The sequence below is a fragment of the Pseudorca crassidens genome, chromosome 14 (genome assembly GCF_039906515.1).
Source record: "Pseudorca crassidens isolate mPseCra1 chromosome 14, mPseCra1.hap1, whole genome shotgun sequence".
NCBI lineage: Eukaryota > Metazoa > Chordata > Mammalia > Artiodactyla > Delphinidae > Pseudorca > Pseudorca crassidens.
In genome coordinates, this window is record NC_090309.1 from 79,218,785 (window position 1) to 79,233,685 (window position 14,901).

At 44.6% G+C, this 14,901-nt stretch overlaps 1 protein-coding gene across 1 annotated transcript in view; it reads right to left on the reverse strand.

Annotated features, from left to right (window-relative positions):
• VSNL1 (visinin like 1) overlaps nucleotides 1-14,901 on the reverse strand; it is a 97,614-nt gene that overhangs the window by 50,877 nt on the left and 31,836 nt on the right. The window contains exon 2 of the mRNA XM_067703661.1: nucleotides 10,397-10,563. Coding sequence (XP_067559762.1) covers nucleotides 10,397-10,558 — 162 coding nt within the window. The 5' untranslated portion in view covers nucleotides 10,559-10,563. The remainder of the gene's footprint in view (nucleotides 1-10,396; nucleotides 10,564-14,901) is intronic.

The following is a 14,901-nucleotide window of genomic DNA, read 5'->3' on the forward strand; positions in this document are numbered from 1 at the left end:
CAGAAGGATCCCTCTGGCACGCAGAGGCCAGCTTCCTCACCCCTGCACTCTTCTCATCAGTCCCCGGGGCCCCAGTAATAATGAAAGTGACCTTGAGTATTAATTGAGCACCTTCAGTGGAAGCACTTGTAAGGTAGATATGAAGAATTATCTAACAGTGGCAGAAGCTGAAGATAAGGGAAGTGGAGGACCTCGTCCAAGAGCTCGCAGCTCTTAGGGGCAGACCCTGGGTTCAAACTGCAGAGTCAGCTCCAGGGCCGTTCCTTCCACAGAAGCATCTGCCTTTTCAGCTCTTACTTAATACGTGTTCTAAGCTGCTCTCTGGGTCTCTGATAGAGGGAGAGAGGGATCCAAGCCCCAAATGATAATATACATAACTTCAGCTCACATCTCTATGCCCTTTAGTAAAAAATACATACACGGGCCTTCCCTGGTGGCACAGTGGTTAAGAATCCGCCTGCCAATGCAGGGGAAACGGGTTCAGTCCCTGGCCCGGGAAGATCCCACATGCCACAGAGCAACCAAGCCCGTGCGCCACAAGTACTGAAGCTGCACTCTAGAGCCCGCGAGCCACAACTACTGAAGCCTGCGCGCCTGGAACCCGTGCTCCGCAACAAGAGAAGCCACGATGGTGAGAAGCCCACGCACCGCAAGGAAGAGTAGCTCCCGCTCGCCGCAACTAGAGAAAGCCCGCGCGCAGCAACCAAGACCCAATGCAGCCAAAAAGACAAAACAAACAAATAAATAAATAAACTCATTTTAAAAAATACACAAAAACACAGGACCACATCCATCTTGCACTTTTCCCTGAACACGCTCTGAATTGCCCTGATAAAACAACCCATTTGTTTTTCATTTCAAGTCAGAACACACTGAGTTTGCTTCTTTACTTCAGAGAGAAGGAATTTCATCTACAGAAGATGTGGCCGTGGGGTGTGATGGCACAGATGCTGCCTGTAACAGCCAGACCCATCTGGTCTTCCTGGATCACCCAGTGTCTTTGTTTTCACCCCAAAAGTTTTGACTAATCCACTTCTTTCTCAGCGAGTGGAGGGCTCAGAGCAGGCAGCTCTGGCTGGAAACTGGGCCAGGACAACAGGACAGGACTAGTCTTGTGGGCTGGGGTCAGCCTCTGCTGCTAAAGTGGGGAGGCAGAGAGGCTGCCCCAGCAGGACTATGGGAAGGAAAATTCCAAGTCCCCCTGAGCATTCCAGGAGGTGCCAACCATTCCAAGATCAGGGCCTTGCCCACCTACTGCTCACCACCAGCTCTGTGGAGGCAAAACGTTTTTACCCTCTTTGTCTAAGTCTCTCCTGGGGCCTCAGCCCCCAGTTCCTGTGCTGCCCCTGTTCTCCCTGCCCAGGAAGCCTCGCCAGCCCCTCCCGGGCCTTTTCTCTTCCTTCCCCTCCCCTGAACTCTCAAAGCTCTGATTGACCCATAACCTCACTTAGCTCTCGGGTTGTCACTGCAATTATCTGCTTGGAAGGCTGCATCTTCCCACAAGGCCTTGCACTTCCATTAGTGTCCTACCTGCTGCTCCCCTCAGGCTTTAGTGCAGCACAGACAAGGTACAGCTGGTAAATACTTGATGAATACTCAGTCAACTTTGATGTAAGTCATTCGTCCAAGGGCACATTGCGAGCTCCTGCAGCTTCACCCACTGAGTCATGGGGACCATTTATAAGGGAAATGAAAAATAATTCTTCCCTCCTAGTACTGTCATTATGCTGTTTTAAGAGGAAGACGATACCAGGTCACCAGAATTTCCATGGTCATCGACCAAATCCCAGCAGGAAGCCATCTCTCTGCCTTGTCTACAACATTCTGGACTTAAAAGCTTTTCTGGCAGTCTGGGCCCTCTGTGACCGGGGCCCACTCACATCTCCAACCTCACTTTTCCCCTGATACCTCTTTGGTGATCCGACATTTTAGCCAACACAGTGGCTTGCTATTTCCCACACCTTCCCCTGCCTCCCTGCCCTGCACCCTTGCTTAGGTTGTCCCTCCTCTTAGGACTGTCGTCCTTGCAGGGGCAAATCCGACCTATATTTCAAGGCATCGTGAAATCTTCAGGGAAGATATTTATATAGAAACTCCTTACGTTAGAATATGTACACGAGCCCTGGGACAGACAGCACTTTCTCTACGACCTTTTAGCTATCTACAGGGATTGTCCTACTAGGCTGCAAGCTCTTTAGAGGCGTGAGGGAGCCTGACTCCAACTCTGCATCCTCCATCGCTCTTGGCTACAGACTTGTTATAGATACTGCTCGGTAGTGTTTGTTGAAGGTGGGTGGCTGCTAGGAGCTACTATGGACGATTATCTACAAAAGGATTCCCCTAAAATAGCTAAGGAGGTCCTTGGGCATTTCGTAGATGGATTTAGGCCTATTTTGTGGCTGACCACATCTCCCCCCCCAATCTCTCCACTGTGACGAGAGGAGTACATTGCATCTGCGAGGGGAGAAGCTGTCTTAAAGCCCAGCGCAGGACACAATTCACAGCAACATCATCACTGTCACAAGGAGGGGACGCTAAGCTCCATAACAGTCTCGGAGAGAAACAGACGAGGGTCCAAGAACCATCCCAAGTGGAGACACTGGAGTGCATCATCAGTAAGACAGAGAGCTATCTTCCGGCAGGTGCTAAATAGGCCACAGGAAGGGAGGAAATGATTTCCACCAAGGTGGGTCAATGATACCCGAGCCAAGCCCTATCACCCTTTCAAAGGGTCAGAAAAATCCAATAATGTAAAACAGCTTTACATGAAGAGATCCAGATATGATTTTTTTTATCTTCAAGTCCAGCCCTGTATTTCCAATTAGAAATGTATTGTCCTTTAATCATTAGCTGAAGAGAATAGCTAACTGGAGAGCAGGTCCTTCTGGCTTCAAAACCTCATAATCAGGCTGGAGTTGAGACACATCCTTTTGGATGTTAATTGGAGCCATTAGGAAACAGGTTCTCAGACAGCCTTCCCCGCTCCAGGGCATCTGTTTCCTCTTTTGTAAAATGGGGGCAGGGTGGACTGAGAGACTTTAAAGTGCTCTTTCTAACCTTATCCTGAGGACACAGAAGCTGAGGTATCCTCTAAGAGCATTCCTTTGGATGGCATGGCTGCAATGGCCACTGATATCTCTCTAACTGACACCTGCCCTATCATGGGAAAGCAAAATCCCAAGGTGTGGAAGCCATTCAAAATAATTTCACACCCGTTGAGACAGGAGAAGGTTATCACTTCCACCCCTCTGGGATAAATGCCCTAACGCAAGACATGCGGGTAGTAGCTAGCTATTCCCTGAGACAATCTCGCTGTAATAAAATGTCTTTGGAGCCTCACATGGGACACTGTTTCCCCAGAACTGTAACTTTATTGTCATCTCTTCCTTGAGATTTCAGACCCCAGCTCTTGTTTTCCACATTAATTCAATTTGAAGTGCAGCCTAGATCATGTTGGCAAACATTCCAAATGGAAATGAATTCCCAGGTTCTCACTAAAAATTGCAATGTCTTCACCAGCCCAATCTGGATAACATTTTGTGTCTTATGTAATGTCTATTTCCCAAAGGAATTAAAATGCTTCTGTATATAGCTCTGCCCAACAAATTTTTAATAAGGCGTACTCCTAATTACCTCTTATGAACAAGCAGAATCTGAATCCCTGAAAACCAATCACCCAAAAATCTTTTCTTGAGCCAAGAGTATTATTTTCAAAATTGATTTGAATCAGATGTTGAGAAGCGATAATACTCACCTCTGTCACATTTTCTTTGGATAAAATATTTGATAAGGGAGCCAGCGCTTGATGCCACAGACAAGAGACTGGGCTGTCTGGCATCTGGAAGACTTTCCATGTCCAGGTGCCTAAGATCAAGCATGATGAAGCAGGGCTCAGAATATTCTCTCCATCTGACAGATGAGGAATCTGAGGGTCAGAGTGGTTTGTTGATTTATTTAACAACCTTCAAGCATAAGACTTTCCCAAGTTCACACGACCAGTGTATGGTAGAGCCAGGTACACATCCAGCCTTCTGATTAAACCACATCCCATTTAAGTGTATTCTGGCAAAACACTCATAGCAGTGTGGGCTCTGGGGAATGAAGAAGGGCTCTACCTAGAGAGGAGGTGAGAAAAGCTTACAGAATTGTGTTGCAAAACTATGATGTCCTTGTTAACAGAGGTGAGGAGGAGTGGGGAACCAAAGTCTTAGGAACTCAGAGGAGAAAGAGATTCTTCTGGCTTTGAGAGTCGGAAGATCAAAGGCGGCTCTTCCAGGGAGAAGCTTTTGAGCTGGTCCTAGAAGGATGGCTGAAATGGAGCAACAAGAGAGCTTTTGATGCATCTGCTCCACAGCAAAGTAGATCAGAGAAGCTCCCAGATGCCTGTTCCTGCATGTGACCCAGAGGCCACAGGAAGCACAGCAGGAGGGAAGAATGCTGCTTGCAAGGTGGGCCAGGTGTTCAACTGCTGGCCCCTCTGCAGCCCTGGTCAAGTCTGCTGACTTCCCAACCCATACAGCTTGGAGTAAGGAAATGCTACCTCCAAAGTCCGGTTCCTTGGCCATGGTGAGAATCAAGTGAGCTGTCAGATTAAAGCACTTTCAGAATGATCACAAAGGAAGGGACGAAAGGGAGGGAGAGAGAAGAGAAGGAGAAATGAGACAGGAGACCTGTGGCAGGAGCCCTGGGGGTATGAGCTTTATCTTCAACAGGTGGTTTTCCAGATTATCTCAGCAGGTCTGCCAAGAGGTTTTGGTTTGTTTTTTTGTTTTGTTTTGTTTTGTTTTGTTTCATTGTACTTTTGTTTCAACCTAATATGCTCAATCTGGTGGGCCTCCTGCCAACACTATGCAGAGGAGCTCTCAAACACAATAGCTGGGGCTTCCCTGGTGGCGCAGTGGTTGAGAGTCCGCCTGCCAATGCAGGGGATGCGGGTTCGTGCCCCGGTCCGGGAGGATCCCACGTGCCGCGGAGCGGCTGGGCCCGTGAGCCATGGCCGCTGAGCCTGCGCGTCCGGAGCCTGCGCTCCGCAACGGGAGAGGCCACAACAGTGAGAGGCCCGCGTACCGCAAAAAAAAAAAAAAAAAAAATGCGTTTAGTGCTTTGCAGGACTCCGCCCGGTTTGTCACTTGGTTTCTTTGGCTTTGATGTCACAGTGACTAAACGAAGCAGGAATGGTATCAGCCTTCCAAGGAAGAGGACCTGGGATAGGGACACCTCCTCCCTCGTGCAGCTGCTTGCTCTTCCGCAGGGCTGGTTTTCTTTTAAGATTAAATTTAAAAATTCCCTGAAAATACAGTTCAAATTGCAAACTCTCAATCTTAATTTGTGATCTCAGTTTGGCAATCCTTATAATTATTGGAAACAGGAAATTCTCATGGGGGAAAAATCAGGTACTAGGTTCTTGGTGACAAAATGCAAAATCTCTCTCCCCAACCTCTCAGCAGCGGTACTGTGGTTGGGATGATGAAACGTCTGCAGTAACGTGGACATTCTCTGTGTGCCAGGAGTGTTAGAACATTCCTGACAGAAGGCGTGCTTATACCAGATACAGAGGGCTCTGGGTTTGCCCATGAGAAGTTTGTAACAGAGAAGGAACGAGTACTGTTTTTAGTTTGTCAAGGCTGCCATAACAAAGTACCACAGACTGTGTGGTTTAAACAATAAAAGGTCTGAAGGGTAGAAGTCCAAGATCAAGGTGTTGGTAAGACTGGTTTCTTCCGAGGCTTCTCTTTGATTTGTAGCGACCATCATTTCCCTGTGTCTTCACATGGCCTTTCTTCTGTACATGTCTGTGTCCAAATTGCCTCTTCTTATAGGACACCTGTCATACTGGATTGGGGCCCACACTAATGACCTCATTTTAACTTAATTACCTCTTTAAAGGCCCTCTCTCCAAATACAGTCAGATTCTGACATACTGGAGATGAAAATTTCAACACATGAATTTGGGGGTGGGTGGGCACCTTTCACAGGTACCAAGTTTGTCAAAGGTAAAAGCTATCTACTCAGGGACGTTTTTGGTTGTTTTTTGTGCTACGCGGGCCTCTCACTGCTGTGGCCTCTCCCGTTGCGGAGCGCAGGCTCCGGACGCGCAGGCTCAGTGGCCATGGCTCACGGGCCCAGCCGCTCCGCGGCATGTGGGATCTTCCCGGACCGGGGCATGAACCCGCGTCCCCTGCATCGGCAGGCGGACTCTCCACCACTGCACCACCAGGGAAGCCCCTCAGAGACGTTTTATCTTCTAAAAGACCAGGAGAAAAGTCTTCCTTTCATCACTGCATTAATTAACTTCTTACTTTAATATCCCATTTTGAAATAACCTCTATTTTCCACTCGTGCCCCACCAACAAGCATTTATGTCATTCTGCCTTGTGTTGTGGTTAACTGTGTCTCTCCAATTAGCCTGTGAGGTCCTGGAGAGCAGGCAGGACTGTCCTTTAGTCACTTCTATATGCCTCCACCACAGGGCTTCCTGAGAAGGATACACACAGCCAGCATTCAATACAATTCACTCACCAACACTGATGCTTGCTCTGTGGCAGGCCCTGTCTTAGCCACTGGGTCGTATGTTGATTTAAGTGAGGTGACTATTCTCTACATGACTAAAGAATGAAACCTGTGAAACCGTGCCCCATAGGGTTAACAGAAATCCTTGACTTACGGAACAGCAGATAAGAGAACAGCTTGTTAAAAACCCCTCTGCTTGTAACCTGCCTTTACTGATTAAGCTTGCTTATTTCTTTTTCCTTCTTTAATTGCGTACCCTCCAAGCTTCACGTAGCTAGGTAATATATCACAAGACGTCTAACCACCCTTATAGATAATGCCTCTGACATATGGGTCACTAGAGTAACAGGCACTTAAGCTGTTTTCCAGAAACCTGGAGTCAACTCCTGTCTAGTCAAGCTGACAAAAGCTGGATGGGACCACTGAGCCTAAAACTGGGCCTGCACGGTTGTCTGATGAATGACCTTTTGATGTCAGAGGGCCAAAAACTCTACCCTCAGACCATGCTAAGAGCCTCCATTCCGGAACACGCATCCCATGAAGAAGCATGTAACCCAAGATTCCTGCTCAGAACGCCGATTACCTCACACTTTCCCCACCTCCAATCACCCTTCCCCACGCCTAAGGCCACCCTGCTTCTTTATCCCATAAATATCTCAAGCCTTTTGCCTTCAGGGAGGTGGATCTGAGGCTTCTTCTCCTGTCTCCTTGCTTGGCTGCCTTGTGAACAAACTCTCTGCTACAAACCTCAGCATCTCAGCGTACGGCTTGCTGCGTGTCGGGCACAGGAGCCTGGTTCGGTAACACCTGTAACAAACTAGGAAGGTCCATGCCCAGACCTGTGTTCTTCAAATCCCACTCCAGCAGCTGTATGGTGGAGGGGCTTGGAGGGAGGTGGATGAGGGGCTGCCAGGGGGATCCAGTCGAGAGGCAGGGCCATGTGCTGCAGTGCACGTCAGCACACCCGTCTTTAATGTCTGTCCTGAACTTCACTCATTTTGCGGCACTGAGCAAATTACCTCATTTTTCTGAACCTTAGTTTTAGACAGTTTTACATGTAGACTTAATGGAATTCCTTTATATTTTGGATACAAAGGCTTCTGAAGTTGAGGGTTTGTGGCCCCTGGCCTTGCAGGGGGGGCCTCTCCCGTTATCCTGTCGCCCCATACCCTCATCAGAACTGACTCCACGCAGTGAGGTGACTCTCCCAGAGCCTAAAATGGATCAGGTCAGTGACAGTGGATGTGTCAGGCTGACCACACAGGCGGGAGGGCAGAGGCCACCGGTGGCTTTGCTCACTCAGCTGGATTCCAGGATGTCTCAATGTCCACACTGAGATAGAAGGAACTACTGAAAAGTGCCTATTCACCAAGACAAAGACTGTGTCTTGCTAAACATTAGTACTTTTAAGCTGCATTAAAGGAAGATTTTTCTTCCTTCTCCTGGGCCTTATTACATAATACACATCTTTCTCTGTTATTCTCCCTTCTAACCTAACAGACCTGTCTTTCTTTCTTTCTTTTTTTTTTTTTCCTGTGGATGTGGCATATTTCCTCTGCGATTCTCTTTTGTATCTTGTCCTTGGACAACTCTGGAAGGAGAGGAGGACTTTGCCTACTTTCTATTTGATACAAGAGCACAGGCTGAGTTTAAATATGGCTGTTAAGAGGCTGCCAAGAATCTAAACTTCATCCACAAAGTTATATATCCCCTTCCTGGAAAAAAAAAAATCCACTCTGGGGGGAGGGGGGAGTAGGGGTTGATACTGGTACATATACCTCAGTTGTACCATAAAACACTGAGGGATGTTTGATGCTTACACACACCCCTCCCTTAGCTTGAGGTGGATTTTATTTTCAGTGCTGAGTACTTCCAGCATGTAAATAAAATACTTCCTTTCCTGCATTTGAACTATTTCTTCAAAGGCAAAACCACTCTCACTTTGAACAAATAGTGAGAAGCATGGCACATAGAGCTCTCTTAAACACAGAGTGACAGCTTGCATGGCTTTTACTGATAGGAAAGTGGCTTTGACAAATCTCATTTGTCTGTACTTCCCTTGGGGCTGAGGGAAGACAGTTCTGAGGCAGAGGCTAACTTCTGGGTGTTAAGATGGTAGAAGATGTGACTTTGAAAACTATGGTGAGTTGTATAAAAATCTAGGAAAATGCACACCATCCCACTTCTCAGCAAAAGCAATTTCTGTCAATTGAATGGTAAATGCGTTTCTCACTGCTTCCGTGTAAAATATCTAAAAACGAATTACTCAGATATTCTTAGAAGTGTCACAGTAATCTTATAACATGCACATGTACCCCTTTTTGTGTACGTTTCTACACACATTTAAAAAGATAGTTATAGATACCTTGAGCCCTCAGGTGGTCAGCACTGGATTAATGACAATCACGGATTCTTGACATTCATTAGCGGTTCATGCAGGATTAGCAAGCTTTTGTTAATGCAATAACCACCTGCAAACCGAGCACCCAAAGCCATAGCTAAGACTTTGACACAATCCGTCCATCTATCTAACCATGTGGCTAAACTTCCGTCTCATCCCTTGCCTCTTATGCACTGGATGTAACCATCGTAACTGCAGGCTGGGTAATGCAGTTTGAATCCTGTGTTCATCACTCTCTTGCTTTCTTTTTCGTGTGATGTTATGGCTTTTATTTGTAGTTCTATAAAACATATTTTTATCTTATCTGTGTTTAATTTAAAGTATTTTGAGACTTACTTTTTGCACTTAATGTTTCAGTTTTGCTGCAGTTCAACGGTTTTGACTGCCACGTGAGTACACCACAGTTTATTTTCCACTCTCCCTTTGATGGGTGTTTGGGTTGTTTCCCAGTTTTGGTATTGTGAGCAGTGCGGCTATGAGCATTCTTATACATGTTCCTTCTTGTACATATGCAAGGATGGAATTGCTGGAGCAAAGGCTATATGAGATGTTCAACTTCAAGAGAGAACGACACTGTTTAATGTTTTATATAATCATCCCATGCACATACTATGCCTGTGGATGGTTCATATTGCTCCAATTGATACTTGCTGCACTTGAATGATAAGAGCACTATTATCTATTTGGTATTTTAGTCAGCAAAAGTTAAAAGAGAAACAATTACAAACAGAGTAATTAAAAGAGAAACACTTTTTCCACAAGCCTCACATTATCGAAGTATAAACAAAATGGAATGTCTTAGATCACGCCAAATCTAGAACAACTACAAATGATAAACTCAGACAAACCGAAGCAATACCACTGCAGTACAAATTATACCTTACACGGAACAGTTTTATCTAATGTCCAGGGGAATGTTAACTTCTAAACAGTACAAAATCCTGGGGAAAGTCCATATTTTAGACCTTGATAGAATGATAGAAGACCATCCCGGTAGACCTTGATGTATACCAGAACTCCCTACTTCCTTCTAAATGCAAAGCTGTGGAGATCTGTATATTTTTCTTACCTGCAAATAAGGGGACTTTCTGGGTGCAAAAGCCCTCCCACATACTTTCTCGCTAACTGAGAGAGGTACAGATACCTTTAACAAGCCAAACAATGGTGCAATTAGCCGCCTGTTAATAATCATCAGCAAATGCTATTATCTGAGATTTTTACTGTGCTTTACCAGATGCTATCATCCTCTGAACTGTTTGGTGTTTTGACTGAACAATTACTCTTGTTCAGAAATTGCTTGACTTATGTCTGGAACAAAACACATCCCTTTGCATTTTTAAAAATGACCATTTTTCTTTTTGGGTGGAAAACAACCAGAGTTGAAACAAATTGGCTACTTCGAGTTATAATTCCATGTGAAGCTACATGTGATGAAGACAATGTTTTCTGGCCTGAAGATTAAAAATACGTTGAAAAACAACTTACCTTCACGTAGAGCTGCTGAAATTCCTCGAGATTCAGCCTCCCACTTGGACAGTCCTTGAGAAATCCTTTGTACCACTGCTTGAGTTCATGCTCATTAAACTCTGTGCTCTTCACCAGGTCCTCCATCACTTCGGGGGCCAGTTTGCTATTCTGTTTCCCCATTCTGCCTGATGAAAAGCAAATTAATGCAATTAGCGCTGTGGCTGTGATCATTTCAAGCTTGATTAAGAACCAAGCTAGAGTTCTGAGCAGTCCCTTGTGGTTAGAAGTCCCTCCAGTGGGTCTGATCAAAGTCTCCCCAAGTCTGTTTCCTTCTATCTGATATTCTAGAAAAGAGATGAGCAGGAAAGACTTCTCAAAAGGCTGTAGAGTTCATCCTCCTCCATCATGTGTCATCTTTTAACAGCACTGACTCCCACATGGAAAGCCAACATCCCTTTTTATGCTATTCATGTAAAGTACATGGAAAATGTTTGTATTCTCATTTTACAAATTATGATTCATTAGCACTTACTGCACAGGTGCCTAATTCTACATGTAGTTTGCAGGGATATTAAGTGGGATTATTGACAAGAACAGTAAGAAGGACTTATAGCCAAATGATGGAAAAGTGGCTTTGGAAATCTGATCAGCAATGGTAGGGAATGCGTTGTTCTAGTTCCAAAGTTTCTGCTGTTTTTTTCTTTTTCAAATGCCAACAGATCATTTTTACTAGTCTCATTAATTCTCTGTCTCTCTTCTCATCTTCAGAAACTTCCTACAACATTGCCTTCAGTGTTGACAACTTCTGGATGGCTTTTTTTAAAAGATTGGTTAGTGAATTTCAGTTGACATAATTCCATTCTATTCTTATTACTGCCAGGAAGTCAAAATAATAGTGCATAAAATAAAATATAAAATACATTGATTATATGCCAGGTTGTGTGGCCAACATCACAGTCCCACAGTAGGTGGACAGAGCATAGGTTTAGAGTTATCCCTGATTTGGCCATTGAACTTATGTGTTGCTTACAGCAATATTAATTAACTGCTTTAGCGTCAATTTCTTTCTCGATAAAGCACACATTAAAAAAAAACTCTTTCAGATTTACTGTAATGGCTAATTAAGAAATACGTAGGTAAACAAAGACCAAAAAAAGTCCAAAATTAAAAGTTTTATTCCTGCAGGAAAATTAAAGATGATTTTTAAAAATTTGCCTTTAATGTTGTTGTTTTTGTGACAAAAAAGAATTAAAACAAAACAAATTAACCACAGAGTAATTAAAAAAGTCAAGTTAGTGATTTTACTAACAGAACAAGGAAAGTATCGCAAGATCTGTAAAGTCCTGTTAGAGGAGACAGAGTTAGGTTTTGGAGAATTTACCCAAGTGGACCTAGTCCTTCAGTGTGCTTGAGACAAATTCTCTGCTAGGCTCTCAGCAGGTCTATACTTGCAATAGCCCAGAAGGGGTAATCTAACCACATACCCTGTTATTATTTTTTTACCTTCTTCTAAAACAGATTCCACACCCATTGTCAGTAACCTGCCCTAACACTGAACAATTCTTTCCAAATAATGAAACCAAACCACTATTGCTGCTTTCAGGGGGAGCTGCTTCTTCGGAAGCACACAGCGTGGTGAAAAGATGCTGTTTAGATGGTCATTTGCTTCCAAACTCTTCTGCTTGATAAAAGGGCCTGAGGATCTGCAACTATGCCCTTTCTCATGGAGTTTCTCTACATATTTTTGCTCTTAATTTCAAGTTTCAAGTCTCTGATTAAAAACCATCTCTTAATTATAAGTTACTGTGGGATTCCACAGCTGGATATGGAAATCAAGTGGGTACTCGGGTGTCAGGTTTAATTAATCTGGGTAAGAAAATGGTAATTCATGGTTATCTTGATAATCAAAAGATGTATTACCAACCTTTCAGTACTTCTCTTTGTTCTTTTCAGTGGAGAATTACAAATTTTCATTATTGAACTAGACTCTCACCTAATAATAATAGCTACTGAACCCTGAGTGGCTGCGGGGGAGGCACTAGGATGGACACTTCACAACCTTGACCTCTAACCCTGTGACAACTCAGCAAAATAATTAGGGCAGCTCTCTTGTACAAAATCATACAACTAACCAGTGGCGGAGCTAAAATTTGAACGTGGATCTGCAAGACTCTAGTGCACAGTCACCGACAGACAGGTGGTTGGAAGGCATTGCAGGAGAAGGAACAGGAACCGCGAAAGCAGGAAGGTTTGAGAGGCTGAATTAGCGTTTCCTGGCGCTGCAAGAGGGATGAGAGAGGGATCACTTTGCCAAGCTCTTGTTTGGAAAAGCCTGTTAGATTTACCAAAACCACAAGCTCAGAAGTGAGTTTGTATGAATGATGGGAAAAGGGGTTAAGGGTTATTAAAAACCACCTCCCCCAAGAGCCTTTAGAAGGTCAACGTGTCAGCTTCTCTCTTAAGCAAGGGAGCTTGGATTCTCTACACATCATTGCGATGCCTTAAACTGTTCAGTTGACCCGGGAGAGGATGGTCTCTTACACAAGGGGAACATTGTCAGCACCATGAATCACAGTTTGGGGGACTCAAATGCATAACTTCATGCATCTTGGTTACAGGTCATGGTCAGCACCATCACTCAGGTATGCCTGGAAATGAATCACGTACAAAATCAAGTTCTGACCTGGCTCAGAGTGGCACTGCCACCGCCCTCATCAGGTTTTGCCTGGATTAATAATCCTCCCTGGGCTCTCTACTCCAACCTGCCTGGGCTCTCTACTCCAACCTGCCACCTGCATGGCTGCTTGAATGAATTTCTGAAATGCAAACCTCAGCATGTGATCTTCTCCCAAAAACGCTCAACAGCTCACCGTTGTCTACAGGATGTAGCCCCGGCTTGCTAGCATGCCACAGTCTTGCCGACTCATAGCCTCATTTTCTGCCAACCTGTCTTTTCACTTCATATGCCAGTAATAATCAACTGTTACAGGTCCCAGGGCTTGCATGCTTCCACACATTCATGCTTTGCATGTGCTGTTTCTTTTCCTGGAATGTCAGCCCCCTTTATCTGCTCGGCACACTTCTTCTCCTTCTTTAAGTAGTCTCAGCTCACGTGCCAGCCCCTCTGTGAAATCTCTGCAGACTTTCCAAGGCTGACTTAGGCATCCTTTGTCCTCGGCCTCTCCCTTCCCTTATAAAAGCTTCCATGATCTTTACTGATTTCTCTACTGGATTGTTAGTTGCTTGAGAGGACTGCTTTTATTTATCTTTGCACCCTGGTACCTCATACTAGATGCTCAACAAATATTTTTTGAGGAAATGAATGAATGGGACGTGAGCCACTACGAAGGACCTTGTCACTGGTCTTCATTAGACCCATTATGGGATTTGGTATGTTTCTTTCTGGGAAAATCAGCCTCATAATAATCTATACATGAGGAGAGTCAATGCAATCGTAAGTATAAAGTGCAGACAGCAGATGGGAGGAATGTTTCATGTAACTGTATAGAAAATAGCCTGACCTTCTAGAGATTGTTTCCTTGTCTGTCTTCATCATTAAATTCTAAATAGCTTGAAGTCAGGGCCTGTGCCTTTGTTTCAGCATCCTCAGTACTTGGCATAAAGGTGATTCTTAGTTATGTCTGATAAATGAATTGATGTCCTCCCCGTACTGGGGCTGCAGTGACATGGGCCAAGTAGTTTCTTTCATTATGAGACTGGGATGAAAGAAAGGGTAAAATGACAGTAAAGCTTAACATGTTCCCCAAAAGATTTCATGACATAATGGGAAGGATTTATGCCCACTCTATTTCTAGTTAAATCTGTGATCTTGGGCAAGATCCTTTCCTTTCCTGTTGCTCAGTTTCCCCAACTGAAAAATGAGTTGGACAAGATGATCTTTAAGGTCCTTGTGCCCCCGCCACTCATTGATTGGCAGCATAAGTTTTCTAAGTATGAAAACATGAGTCACAGATGTCAACCTGGCTTGTCTCAAAAGAGTCGGTGCATGCTGGCTCTGCATTCTTTAACTGAAAACCGGTGGTACTTGAGCATGTGTTACCTAAGGGAGGGGAAAGATACCAGAATGTATTATTGTTACGCTAGGGTTCCAGGCTGTGAGATAAAGGCCAGCCCAGCCCCAAATCAAATAATTTCTCATGCTTTGAGTTGTCATAGAGACTCAGCGCTAGGCACGAAATGGGACTGGTAGAAGGGTTCTGATGGGCAAGAGAAGACCACATTTTTATACACTGCAGTTCACAGAAGGCTTTTGTGTAACAATATTTACCCGTATAACAATGCTGTAAGAAAGAGATCATTATCATCTCTTTTATTGACGAGGAGTTTGAAGCTCAGAAAGAATACATAATTTACCCTAGCTCAGCTAGCTAGTAAAAAGCTTAGTACAGAGAGAACAAGATGTCTCAAACCTCCTTGGTTTCCTGATAAAGGCTCTTATCTCTTGCCTGGATTCTTCAACCACCACTTAACTTGTCTTCCTGCCTTGGGTTTGGCCACTTCTC